At 41.7% G+C, this 13,766-nt stretch overlaps 1 protein-coding gene across 1 annotated transcript in view; it reads left to right on the top strand.

Moving 5' to 3' along the window:
* The window catches only part of LOC132572014 (collagen alpha-1(VII) chain-like), a 119,216-nt gene that overhangs the window by 15,835 nt on the left and 89,615 nt on the right, over window positions 1-13,766 (top strand). The window contains exons 9-16 of the mRNA XM_060238805.1: window positions 504-623; window positions 2,871-3,020; window positions 6,520-6,639; window positions 9,470-9,616; window positions 11,629-11,739; window positions 12,046-12,195; window positions 12,931-13,059; window positions 13,443-13,589. Coding sequence (XP_060094788.1) covers window positions 504-623; window positions 2,871-3,020; window positions 6,520-6,639; window positions 9,470-9,616; window positions 11,629-11,739; window positions 12,046-12,195; window positions 12,931-13,059; window positions 13,443-13,589 — 1,074 coding nt within the window. The remainder of the gene's footprint in view (window positions 1-503; window positions 624-2,870; window positions 3,021-6,519; window positions 6,640-9,469; window positions 9,617-11,628; window positions 11,740-12,045; window positions 12,196-12,930; window positions 13,060-13,442; window positions 13,590-13,766) is intronic.

Genomic DNA, 13,766 nt, shown 5'->3' with positions numbered 1-13,766 from the left:
AAGGCGAGCTTGAATAGTTCAGTCTGTGGCAGGTCCCGCAGGGCCCTGATGTTTTTGGGGAGGGCATTCCACAAAGTGGGGGCTATTACTGAGAACGCTCTGGCTCTAGTGCTGGTCAGTCGAGCTTCTTTCGGTCCAGGGATCTTAAGGAGATTTTGAGACCCTGAACGTAGTGCTCTCTGGGATGTGTATGGGGAAAGGTGGTCCCAAAGGTAGACAGGTCCCAGGCCATATAGGGCTTTAAAGGTTATAACCATCACCTTGAAGCAAATCCGGAATGCGGATTCTGATAATTAGTGATTCAATTATTTGTTGGCCTTTTGGGTTTTCAAACAACAGCGTTTCGTTGTGCCATTCTTCTTGACACAATATGATACTTGAGGCAAGTTGCTTACCCTCATCCTGGCACCACAATCAAACTGAAGTTGCTGTCTTCATCCATTGGTTTGAGAATGATAGACTTTTCGCTTGCTTATTCATTCCACACTTTGTTTATCTTTCAGAGATCTTGTCTGGAGTGTCAAACTTTCGGGTGCTGGAAGCTGGACCATCATTCCTTAGACTGTCCTGGGCAGCTGGCACAGGTGCCATACAGGGTTACAGGCTCACTTTTATGGCCCGAGGTCAGTAAATATCCTAACAAAGACAGTAGTGCTGGTACAAAATTCTTGGATACAATTGGTCCCCCAGCCCACCTGAATCCTTTGGCAGGTGAAGGCATTACTGGAGAGCTGTAAAATATACTGTGCCTTTGAATGTTCACAAGAGCTTCATCTATAATATTTAAAACAATAATGAGTTCTCAGCGTTTGGTTTGGCTTTTTGAGAGCTTCAGCTCACAATATGAGCACTTGTGCCATGCCTTCTGAGAGAAGTGGAGAAACAGTTATTGGATATGGTTTCACACTCTTTCTCAGGACTAGAGAAAGGAGAGGCTGTGTGCCTCTGTTCCTGGCAGATGGTTCTTCCTCAGTCTTTTTCTAGAAATATTCCTAACCTTGGATTCTCGAAGCAGAAAAAAAATTGGAATTTAAAGGCCAAACTAGGGTTACCTTAAATGCATGGCTACCACCAACACATGTCTCCTTCCTGCATCTCCCAGGAATATTTTGTTAAAACAGCCTATTTATGATTTCCTTGTTCCCAACAGTTCCCCACTCCATCCTTTGTTTAGCAGCCAGTGAAATGATAGGGGTGTGGAAATGCAGAGCATAGTGGCATCGTGATACACATCTGCTTTAAATATGTTCTTAGGAGATGCTCGATGGAGATAGAGGGGGGGAAGCTGTTGTTTGGCTGTACGGAGGACTGAGAGAGGAAATCCTAGAGACTGGATTTTGAAAGAGACTGGATATTGAAGGATGGAAATTAGCATAGTTTCTTTAGCCATCAAGGTTCCAACTAGGCCAGGAAAACGGTAGTGGAATGTGCTGTCAAGTTGCAGCCAGCTTACGGCGACCCCATAAGGTACTGAAGGCAAGAGAAGAGCAGCCTGTCAGTAGCAACCCTGGGCTTCCCCAGTGCTCTCTCATCCAAGTACTAACTGAGGCTAATCCTGCTTTGCGTCTGAGATTTGACAAGATTGGGCCAGCTGGACCACTGAGATCAAGAGAATGGGGACAGTTACCTGGGAAAGAGAAGCTGAATCACCCTGAGCTTTGTGTGAGCATGTTTCTACACATGGCTGGGGGAGGGTGCTTATGTAGATAAGAACATCCTTGTATCCTGGCACAGTTTTGAAAGAGCATTTGGATAAGGGAGAGAATAGCTTGTTGCTAGAATGAAGGGCATGGGAGTGTGTGGTCTGGTATCGTGGCATGCGCAAGCAGGTGAATGGTGGGTAAATAAATGTGTGCAGTGTGTGCTGGGTTGCTTGAGTCCAGTCTAGGCACAACACTCATTTATGAAAGTCTCTCCTGCAACTTCCTGCACTGTGCCTATTGGGAGCTGCACCTGGAGCTGCTCCTCCTCAGCCTGCAGCCATCTCAGTGCATTATAGCTCTGGCAACTCTCCCAGAGCCTCACCCTGTGTTGGCCACACCTGTTGCCATGGCATTGCATCTCCCTAGCAGAGAATGTTGGCCCTGTGGGCACCAAAAGGGTGCTGATTTCAGCAGATCCAGTCACTGCTTGGGCTGCTTCTTTGTGCTGCTGAGCCTCAGCCTTAGCCCAAGCCTGCAGCAACCAAAATACTGCAGCTTTATTAATAGTAGAGCCTGTCTTTAAAGTTGTTGGTAACAGTCTCAGTCACATCCCCTTGCTGTGTGGTTCAGCTGTGTTCTGGGCCAGTGCTCACTTGTCTGACTGTAGCTGTCCTTTCCAGAGCCAGTGAAATAAGCTTAGCTCCATTCCCACTGGGGTGTCTTCTTGCAGTTGCCCATTCAGGGCCTAGAACCTGAAATCATACACCTCAAATGTGGATTTTCTAGACCTTTGCTATAGCTTGTGTCCTTCTGTGAATTCAAGATTCTGTGGATATAGGTCAGAACAGGATGGGTGTCCTGCTTTGAAGATGTTGAATCTTGTTAGCTTACCTCAGGGCTTTTTTCATAGCAGAGACTCCTTTGCATATTAGGCTACACCCCCCTGATGTAGCCAGTCATCCAAGAGCTTACAGGGTTTACTGTAAGCTTCAGGAGGATTGGCTACATCAGGGGTATGTGGCCTAATATGCAAAGGAGTTCCTGCTACAAAAAAAAAAAGCCCTGGCTTATCTCCAAATTTTGTCCTGAAGATCTGCAGAATTAGAATGTCAAAATAAAAGAACTAAGTTAAGGTGTATTTAGTGATGTTCCAAAATGCAGCATCCCTTATAACAGTGGCCTTTTCTGCAGTGTGTTTTCCTGAAACTTTTGCTTTTCTCCTCCAAGGTGAAACTCAGGCAGAGGAGATGAGGCTTGGATCCAGCGCTTCATCTGTCCTGCTCAGCAACCTTCGCCCTAACACTGACTATGTGATCACACTGTACCCCATCTATCCACATCAGACCATAGCGCCTTCTGTGATTAGTGGCCGAACGTGTAAGTGCCATCTTAGATAAATGGATGTTCTGGCAGATACACATTCTTAAGAGATTTATCCCTAGTTTAAGAGGAGCTGGACTGAATTGGTTAGGGACAGATGTTGGCAAATGACTCCTCTGACTGCTCTGCCCATGGCTACCCACATTTTCAGTTTAAAATGAAACATGCAAATAGTGAAGAACTCATCAGAATAGCCTCTCATAGTGAAACTAAGGTAAGATACCTGGGGATAGTGCTTAGTAATAAATGCAGTAACATTTATGAGCTCAATTATGAGCCGCTTTTAAAAGAACTCGAAGCCAAGCTAAAGAAATGGCGTAACTTGCAACTATCTTTCATGGGTAGAATTGCTCTGACTAAAATGTATATCCTACCTAAGGTATTATTTTTATTTCAAATGGTCAACATCGCAGCCAGAAAATTTTTTATTGTTAAGTTAGAGAAACTGATTAGATCCTTTATCTGGTTAGATAAGAAACCAAGAATTAAATGGAAAATTTTAATGGATTCGAAGGAAAACGGAGGTTTAGGTCTACCAGATTGGGAAAACTATCACTTGGCATGTGGTGTGGTCTGGCTGCGAAATTGGATAGGCCTTGAAAACAAAAGAATATTAACCTTGGAAGGTTTCGACCTCCAAAATGGGTGGCACCATAACCTATGGTATGCAGACAGAGCACAGAAATACTTTGTCAACCATTTGGTACGTAAGGGGATCTACAATGTTTGGCAGAAACTTAAAAAGAAAATATATAATAAAGTTCCGAGATGGTTATCACCTAGTGAGGCTGCAATTCAACCACAATTAAGGGATTATTCAACGTTAGTCAGATACCAGGACCTACTGGATGGAAAGGATAGAATATATGGGAAAGAAGAATTGGAGGCGAAAGGTATAAAGTTAGACTGGTGGACCATGACCCTAGTATTGGCCAAATTTAATAAGGATAAACTGATAGGGTTTACCAACACCAAATTTGATTTTGATAAAATTTTAGTAAATAAGGTGGATAAAGTTATTAAGAAAACTTATAATTATATAATGCAGATGAAATTGGAGGATGAAGTCGTTAAAGATGTGATGCTGAATTGGTCCAAGAACTTGACGGAAAATGTTGATCTGGAATCATGGTCTCGCTTTTGGAAATTGAACTATAAAATCGTTAAGCCGTATAATTTTAGAGAAAACTTTTTTAAGTTATTTCATAGATGGCACATCACCCCTGTTCAATTAAATAAGATTAAGGTGTCTACTCCCCCAAACTGTTGGAAATGCGGGACAAAGGTTGGTTCATTCTTCCACCTATGGTGGACTTGCAAATTGGCAAAGAAATTTTGGGTTAAAGTTTATGAGATGCTGAAAGCGATGCTAAATATAAACTGGCAGTTTAAACCCGCAATTATGTTATTGTCCTTAGTAAGGAAGGAGGTTCCACAGGAGGATGAATATCTGACAATATATGTGTTAACAGCAGCTAGAATTGTTTATGCCAAGCATTGGAAACAAAAAGAAACTCCTGAATTAGAGGAGGTGGTAGATAAAACACTGCAAGCCGCAGAGATGGATATTTTATCGAATATGTTAAAAGGGATTCCCAAAGTTGAAGCAATTAAAAAATGGGAAAAGTTTTATAGTTGGTTAAAAAAAAAGGTGCAAGGTAAAAGACAATTAAAGGTAAAAAGAAATGTTAGTGTTACCATTTATAAAGAAAAAATGTCGTTAAGATGGATGTTCGAATCCGGTTTGACACCACGTTCTACCCCATTTGGGTAATTCGGGGATAGATTATATCTTAGAGGATATTATTGTTTATGTGGAAGGCAAATCTATCTGTATGCGAAATGTTAGAGTTATACTGTTTTGTAAATTATTTTTGGTGTTGTAATAAACTTTTGATTTATTAAAAAAAAAAAAAAAGAATAGCCTCTCATAGTATCACTGCAGACCTTCATAATGTAGGCTGAGTGATGTGCCTGACTGCAATTTTTCGTCATCACAAGTAAATTCAGCCTAGTACATGTGGTGCATTTCTCAGACTGAGATGCACACTGCACAAAGGGATCATTTTAAGTCCCATTTGAAAGTGGTTGGAAAGTGATTGAGAAAAATAACCTGATTGATGTCCATGACTGGAATATTTACAGTCTGTAGGTTGTGCATGTATTGGCCATGGAGTGACTCTCATGTCAGAGTAGATTTATGTAGGCTAGAGGAAAGGTAGAAGCACTTCCTTTGGTGCTGTAAAAGTAGCTGTTTTGATATCTTAGGGGTTGGGTAAAGGAGAGTGATCTAAGAGTAATTCTTTCAAGATCTAAGAGTAATTCTTGTTAAGGGTTGCCTGTGTGCTGGGATTTTGAATGGTGCCTTGTACCCCTTAATGTTAGCCTGCTGGAAGTAAGTTATAGTGTCTGGTATATTTGTTTACTACCTTGTGCGGCTATGCACTATCTCTCAATGTAATGTCTGGAATTGGCCATTTAGAAAGAAACAAGACTTGGGAGGCTGGTAGCTTAACCTGCTTTAATCTAATTGAATTAGGTGCTGTAATAATTCCAACAAGCACACCATGCCAGAAGGATTGCAAGTTTTATTGGAACGAAAGCAGGACCTTTCCTGGCCTCTGCTTGTACAAAAAGTAACAACCAACAACCAGCAGAGGAAGTGAAAACAAATTACAGCCTAGGGACCAGAGGAAAATAACTAAACAGTTCAATAAGGGACTATCACCAGAGAAGCAGTTCAGTAAGGGAATATTACCAAACTTGCCATGATATAACAGGTGAGTTCACACATTTGAACATGTGTGAATGAGCTAAGTTTCACTCTGTGGGTTATTTTTAAAATTTTAGGGGTGCACATTTTTTTCTTTCCAAAACAAGTTTCATTGGCATTTTTTCAATAAGAACAAAGAAATGAATAAACAACAACAAAAAAATCCCCCCTCCATACTTTCTGCCTAGATGACTATAATATCAAAACAGTTTATGGAGGCCAGTGGGTCTGTTTCTTAATCTCTACTGAGATATCAGAATAAATTAGTCAACCACTACCACAGAGTGGTAGAAATGGAAAGAAAGGAGAATAAAGAGGGGGAAACTTACCTGAACTGTGACAATAACATTTCCAGGCCCTGCAGCAATTCTGGCTGGCCAGCCAGGCCCCAGGGAGGCTGCTGCATAGTACATCTGGGCCCTGCAATCTCTGCCGGACCCTGGGGAGGCTGCTGCACAGTGTGACTAGGCCCCACAATCCTTGCTGGCCAGCCAGGCCCCAGGGAGGCTGCCTCATGGCTTGGTTCAGCCCAGCAATCCCTGAGAGCCACACCAAGTGATCTCGTAAATGGCCCTCAGGATGGAGGTTCCCCACCCCTGCTTTGAATATATGCTGAAGGTGTCTGAACTGTTTTTGACTGACCAGGAAAGATGGATTATTTGTAAAATGGTGTCTGGTAGGTTTGGAACATCATATTGTTCTCTGTTTGCTTTGAATCCACAGTGAGTTTGGCAGGAGTGCAACATCTGTCTGCCCAGAACATTTCCTCCCAGAGCATGCTGCTGTCTTGGCAGGGTATGAGTGGAGCTACTGCATATCGTATTACTTGGGGACTTCTCTCAGGTATGTTTGCTTGGCTCTGTATTTTCTTCCCAGGCTCCAGCATAAGGATTCTAAACCAGAGAATGATCACTTGATATGACCTTATAGATTGCTTGTCTGTGTGATAGCAAAGCACCATACAGATGTAGTACTCAGCAATCATATTAACTCCCATGATAGCTGATTTGAGACACTGTTGTTTTAGCCATCACACAGAGAATAGGATAAGCCAATTCTTTAGTGAGTATCTACATTTGAATGTTTCTACTGGCAGCTGCTGCAAGATAGGAAGTGTAGGGGAGAGGGGTTTTTGGTCTAGGTTCTGATCCTTAGCAGCCCAGCCCAGTTGCTGACAAACTAGTTAAAGTTATTGTATGAACATTAGAACATAAGAGAAGCCATGTTGGATCAGGGCAATGGCCCATCCAGTCCAACACTCTGTGTCACACAGTGGCCAACAAAATCCCAGGTGCCATCAGGAGGTCCATCAGTGGGGCCAGGACACTAGAAGCCCTCCCACTGTTGCCCCTCTCCCCAAGCAGAAAGAATACAGAGCATCACTGCCCCAGACAGAGTTTTAACAATACGCTGTGGCTAATAGCCACTGATGGACCTCGCACCATATGTTTATTCAATCCCCTCTTGAAGCTTTCCATGTTTGCAGCTGCCACCACCTCCTGTGGGAGTGAATTCCATGTGTTAATCACCCTGTGAGTGAAGAAGTACTTCCTTTTATCCATTCTAACCTGACTGCTCAGCAATTTCATTGAATGCCTACGAGTTCTTTTATTGTGAGAAAGGGAGAAAAGTACTTCTTTCTCTACCTTCTCTATCCCATGCATAATTTTGTAAACCTCTATCTTGTCACCCCTCAGTCAATGTTTCTCCAAGCTAAAGAGCCCCAAGCATTTTTACCTTTCTTCATTGGGAAAGTGTTCTAACCCTTTAATCATTCTAGTAGCTCATTTCTGGACTTTTTCCAGTGCTGTAATATGTATGGAAGAAACTAGGGGACTGACCAAAGCAAGCTGATATGCAACCTACTAGAAGTACCAATGTTTGTGTAAAAATCATTGTTAGCATTTATAATAACCTTTGAAAAAACAAACATACATGCCAAAAACTTACACGGTATAAAAGGTATTAGTATTTTTTTATTTCATTTATAGTTTACCTTTCTGGCTGAGACAAGGCAGATTAAAAAAATCGTAGCACTTGAGATCCCCTAGAGGGGCAGTGCTGCTATCATATAAAAATCTTATGGTCTAATCTTATTGCTGCAATCACACGCTATGCTGTTAGTCTTATCAGATGATCAAGACAAGAGGATTGAGGTTGCAATCCTAAAAACACTCTCCTGGGAGTAAGTGCCCAGGGACTTACTTCTGAGTAGATCTGCTTAGCATTGTTCCCTGAGTCTGTATCTACTTGGTTTAAAAGGACACTTATCTGTTTAACCCCTTCAGTTTATGAACATTAATAAAATCACATGAGTAACCAGACATTACTATTTGGTAAAGCAGTGATCATGCGCACCCACATTTGCAGCACTTAGAAGTGGTGACATTGCAGTTACAGTAAACTTTTAAAAAGGACAGTAATTGTACTAATGTATTAATATTTTAGATTGCTGTAATGGACAATGGATAAGAGCCCCAGATGCAGAGTGGTAAGCTGCAGTACTGCAGTCCAAGCTCTGCTCACAACCTGAGTTCAGTCTTGGCAGAAGCTGAGTTCAGGTAGCCAACTCAAGGTTGACTCAGCCTTCCATCCTTCCGAGGTTGGTAAAATGAGTACCCAGCTTGCTGGGGAAGGCAATGGCAAACCACCCCATTTTTATTTATTTAATTTCATTTATATCCTGCCCTCCCCGCCAAAGCGGGCCCATAAAAAATCTGCCATGAAAACATTGTGAAAGCAACATCACCCCAGAGTCAGAAACGACTGGTGCTTGCACAGGGGATTACCTTTACCTTTTAATGTTATGTCTGGTATGCAAGTTATAATTTGACATTGACTTGTCCAAGAAGTTAGAGGTATTGGCGTTAGATGGGGGTATGGGTCAGTTTCATGTAGGCAGTTGCAGAGATTCTATCTGCTATGTGCTGTTCTGATTGCTGGGCAAAGAGACTGCTATACCCTCCATCCTGAGCTCAACTTAGCTTTCCATTTAAATTTTATTTCATTTTGTTTTGTATTCAGAAAAGCTGAAAAAATAGCAAGATGGGGAAAAAGTGTAAAATCCAGCACTAAATACAGTTAAAAGAAGATATACATAAAGTAGAGACAAAAATATAACAACATTGGTAGCAGATCTACACATAAGTTTTATAAATGGTTTCCAAATATCTAAAAACAAATCCATATGCAATTGCCATCTATATGCCATTTGTTCAAATACTGATAGAGTTCTAAGGCGCTCAGTTCACCGATTTACTGGAGGAAGGCTTTTATTTTTCCAATACAAATCTTTTAATTGTTGTAAGGGCACGGAGGGTCCATTTCATTAAACATTGTTTAGTCTTCAAGAGATGGGCAGATAGTTTGTTATATTTTATTTTTATTGTTTTCATTTAGCAAATTGGTTGCCTCTGCTTTGTACCTTTAAAGGAGTACGCAGGCCAACTTACAATAAAAAACATAAAACATACAGACATAAAACAGGAAGTAAAGTCCATAAACTCATGATTAAAAGCAGCACTTATCTAAAAATACCAAACATTTGTGTTTTGTTCCCTGAGTCAGGTATATGTAATTTACAGGTCCATTTCCATTCACATGGGAAGCCCTTTACGAGGTCACTCAGCAAATGTGTATTAAATACCACTGCTGCTCTTCTGTGCTTTCTTAGGTCAGGATATTCGGAGCATTGATGTGGACTCAAGCAAGAATTCCTTCTTGCTGACTGGACTGCAAGCTGACACTGAGTACGTGGTGACTGTTGCTCCAATTTATGGGCAGCTGGAAGGGCCCAAGGCCTCCCTCAGGAAGAGAACCGGTGTGTGCTCAAAGGATTGTTGTTGTTGTTACTCAAGCAAAGTGTTGCCTATTATTTAAATATTGGTCTGCTGGACATTTGGTTTGTAGGTGTTTTTATAAATAAACCACTCATTTAAACACTAGGATATCAAAATGAAAGGGAGGAGAAGGGTGGGGAGAAACAATGCTGTGTGAAATCTTCCTTGAGGGCTGAATGAGGTATGACATTTGAAACATGTTCAGATTCAACTGTTCTCTGTAGGATAGGCAACCGTATATAATACAGAATTCTTCAGTGTGGAATTGCATTCATTACATCTGTTATAATGCCTCTAAGAACATAGACTGAGGAGTATTTTAATCTGTGTGTCTGTTTGGTGCTTATTTTGTACAGCTGGGGGTGAAGATGAAGGAGACTGATTAAGAGACAGTCAATGGAAAACCAAAGGCCATTTATAAGAAATGTTAACAGTGGGATCCAGATCTCAGTGATACAGCAGATGGCCAATATTATCTAATGACAAGTTAATATCCATATGTGGAAATCAAGACTATCTATAATGCTTAAATAAAGTTTTTAAAAAGTTAATTGTAGTGGTTTGTATCCAGCCATCCATGGGCCTCACAGAGAAAGACTTTCCCAGTTCTCTTCCTGCTGAAGCTCCTGAATTCCGGAAATTTTGTCCCTGGGGATCAAGAGACCCCCAAGTAAAAGGTTAGGGAGCAAAGTAGGAGTCTGCAGTGCAAAGGGGAAACTGGGGGAAAGCACAGCCCCTTCTTCCGCAAACATAAATATGGTTCCATTGGAGGAACTGCATGCTTGGATGCATGCCATTATGTTGTTATGTTATAGATTGTCTGAACAGAACACCAATTTGAGTGTGATAATCCATCCCCTCAGTATTGCTTGGATGGCTGGAAGATGGCATTTGCAGCCTTTTTATTTCCTCAATATCCTTTGAGCGAAGAAACACTAATGTTACCAGTTAGTAGGGATACACAGTTTAAACATTTATATTGGCCATAATGGAACTTGACTGGAGCTAAGTGACCTGCCCTGTAAGGTACCTAGCCCCGAACTATCTAGAAAAGGTCTGAACTCCACTGCTCAACTTCTAACCTGGGCAGAAAGGCAGCATTCTTACCTTACTTCCCAAGGACATTTCTTCTGTTTCATCTTAGGGACTTGTGTTTCAGTCAATTGAGGTGAAAAATTTTCCTCTGAAAAATATCCCTCTGAGAAGGTTAAAATGCTGCCTGTGAGCTCAGAGAACAGCTGAGAATTGGTGTTCTGACCCATCCCCCCCCCCCCCCTTCAAAACCTCTTGCTGAGTATCTCCTCTTTGAACAGTGAAAAGTTTTCTGTTAGCATTCTGACCTCCTCCCTTGGGGCCCAAGAACATCAGTGCAGCAAGAAGTTTCAGGTAGGGGTCTGTGTGTGTGAATTAAAACATGGTTGTCAAAGTTGTCATTCTGATTCTCCCCAGGAGAGGAAATTTCACCATTGTGTACTAATATTCCAGTAATCTGCAAAAACAATTGCACAGCCATGCCAGCACCTCATTCCCCCATCCTCATGGGAAGGGGCTGTGGGACCAACAATATGGTTCTGCCGGACCACAGGCTATCTGCAGGTCATATAATGTATATGGATTGATGTTTACTTTGTGGTGATTTATTTTATTAAAAGAAAGGCATTATCCTATTGTTGCTTTTGGATTTGAGTATAGACCAATATGTCTGCCTTCACTTTCTTATACTAAAGTTTGACCTTGCTTTTAGAGCCTTGAAGAAAGAAAAAAATTGCTCTCTGTGACAGCCCTAGCTTCTTCATTGTAAAGTGTACATGGACTAGCCATGATGATGTTTCTTGAGCAGACTGGCTAATTGTGTTTTATAACTATAGTTATCTTATAATCATAGTCTAGGATTTGGGACAGATTTGAAATTGGAAATACTTACATAGGGGTCATGCAAGCTTTTCTGAGGATCATAAACCTGCTGAGTCCAGTCTGTTTTTGCATTATTTAGATATAATCCAGATACTGAGGACCATCACTGTAGGTCCAACATCTATCCAGTTGGCCTGGAATGTCATCCCTAATGCCCGGGGCTATCGATTGGAGTGGAGAAAAGCAATAGGTAGGCTATCTGAATTTCTGCACTGCATGGAGAAAATTGAGAAAAATATCTGTGGATGGACAGGGGGAAATAGTTGAGGAAGGATATTTGATCTGTATTTTCCTTCCCAAATAGCACAAAATTTTTCTGAGATATAATCCCTTAGGTCCTTCACAGGCACAGGGTCCTCCTCTTTTGCAGATGGAAATCTCAGAAGAAGGAATGTGAGGTTGTTTACAAAGCCCATGTAAGGTTGGAAGACATTTTGAAGGCTGTGGGGCTGGATATGGGTCATCTTTATGACTTCCATCTTTTACCTATCACCAGGTGTGGATGCACCCAAGACAGTGTCCCTGTCTACTCGTGAGAACAGTTATACTCTGACAGGCCTGCAGCCAGGCACAGAATATCACATAACCCTCTACACCTTGTATGATGGCAAGGAGGTTGCGACCCCAGTTACCATCTCAGAGACTGGTGAGTAAGAGTTTGCTGCTTAGTGCTGCTTCCTGTATTATTAGCCCTTCCATTGTCTTGCATAAATAACTTGATTGGGTAAATAACTTGTCAAGGTGGTTATGCATATTTCTTCCACAGCTGTTTTTGCTTTCAGCATGCATTTAGAAGTGAGATGTGTATATGCAAACATGAAACTACCTGGATCAGTTTAATTTATGCTGTTTTCAGTGTGGTGGTAGCTGATAGAGAGGGACCTTGGTGGTCCTAGGAGGAACCTAGTTGTTCCAGTGCTGAGCGGTCAAACCCAGGTTCACAGGAAACTCAGTGTACCAGGTTATGATGTGAGAAGCAGCAGTGATGTCTGTGCTAGGTTTGCCTGTAAGGGAATACTGAGGAATGTCTAAGTCCCTTTCCAGCCATATCCCTGCATTGTGTGTCACAGGGCAATTAGCTAGATTACTTTGGGTTTATAATAATCTTTTGTGCTGTCTTGGCCTATGAGAGAGTGTTGACTTCAGTTGGCCCTCTGGATAAGACACTTCCATGTTGTTAAGACTGACACGTTTGTATGGTTTGATTATAAAATTCAACATACTTTATTCATTCCTATTCCTTGTGCTGCAGACTAGTTTTTTTGTAAAAAGTATTGTAGTTGATTCCATTATTCAATAACCCTAAGCTGGCACTTCCACTTATGATCCAGTTTTCCTTCCCTCATTGACTTCCCTGATTTTGATCTGATTTATCTTGCAGGGGTGGAACCATCAGTGGGTAGCATCTCTGATTTAAGGTACACTGAGACCTTAGGAAACAGAGTTCGACTGGCTTGGACAGGTGTCCCTGGGGCCACAGGCTATAAGATTGTGCTTCGAAATACCCAAGGTAACTCTCAGTGGGTCCTGCCCCCCCGGAGTGAGGATGGCTTTTTGGTGTATGTGTGTGGGGGCTCTCTAATCTGCTTATTACTGGTAGCTAGTAGGGGCAGAGGGATCAGGAAATAGTAACCATAGGGGAGAGAGGGAAGTTGTCAAAGGTAAGGAAACAATCTGTTTACAATTGAATGTCTTCTAAGGTACAGTTCCTGGGCTACGCCTACATGTTTCTAGATTTTATTCTATAAATAATGTTCAATGGGAACCTTCACTTTTAACTGGTAGCTGAGATTGTGAACTAGAAAATAGATAATGTACTTGCTGAGTAATACTGCGAACCTATATCCATAGAAGTATCATGTGAGTGCATGGCTACTGTGATATCTCTTGCAGATGGCACAGAGAAGAGTCGACATATTTCAGGTTCCCAGACCACTGTGGACCTGAATGATCTGAAAGAAGATATCATCTATATGGTGCGTGTGTCAGCTCTTATTGGCAGCCGTGAGGGTAGTGCTGTTCCTTTAAACATCCGACTTCGTAAGTGTTAACAGTGAGGGTGAGGAAGTTATTCCTAGGTAGTCCAAGCCCACTAATAGCTGTTTGCCTTTGCATGAAGGACTGGAGCTGAGGTAGCTCTAAACTGTTCCACTATTGTCTTATGTACTACTGTTGTTTGGCCTGTGGAAACTTAAGCAGAAAGGACTATAGAGTGAG

This window comes from Heteronotia binoei, chromosome 5 (assembly GCF_032191835.1).
Source record: "Heteronotia binoei isolate CCM8104 ecotype False Entrance Well chromosome 5, APGP_CSIRO_Hbin_v1, whole genome shotgun sequence".
In the NCBI taxonomy this organism is placed as follows: domain Eukaryota; kingdom Metazoa; phylum Chordata; class Lepidosauria; order Squamata; family Gekkonidae; genus Heteronotia; species Heteronotia binoei.
Note: the sequence above shows the minus strand (reverse complement) of the source record. Positions and strands in the feature narration are given on the sequence as shown.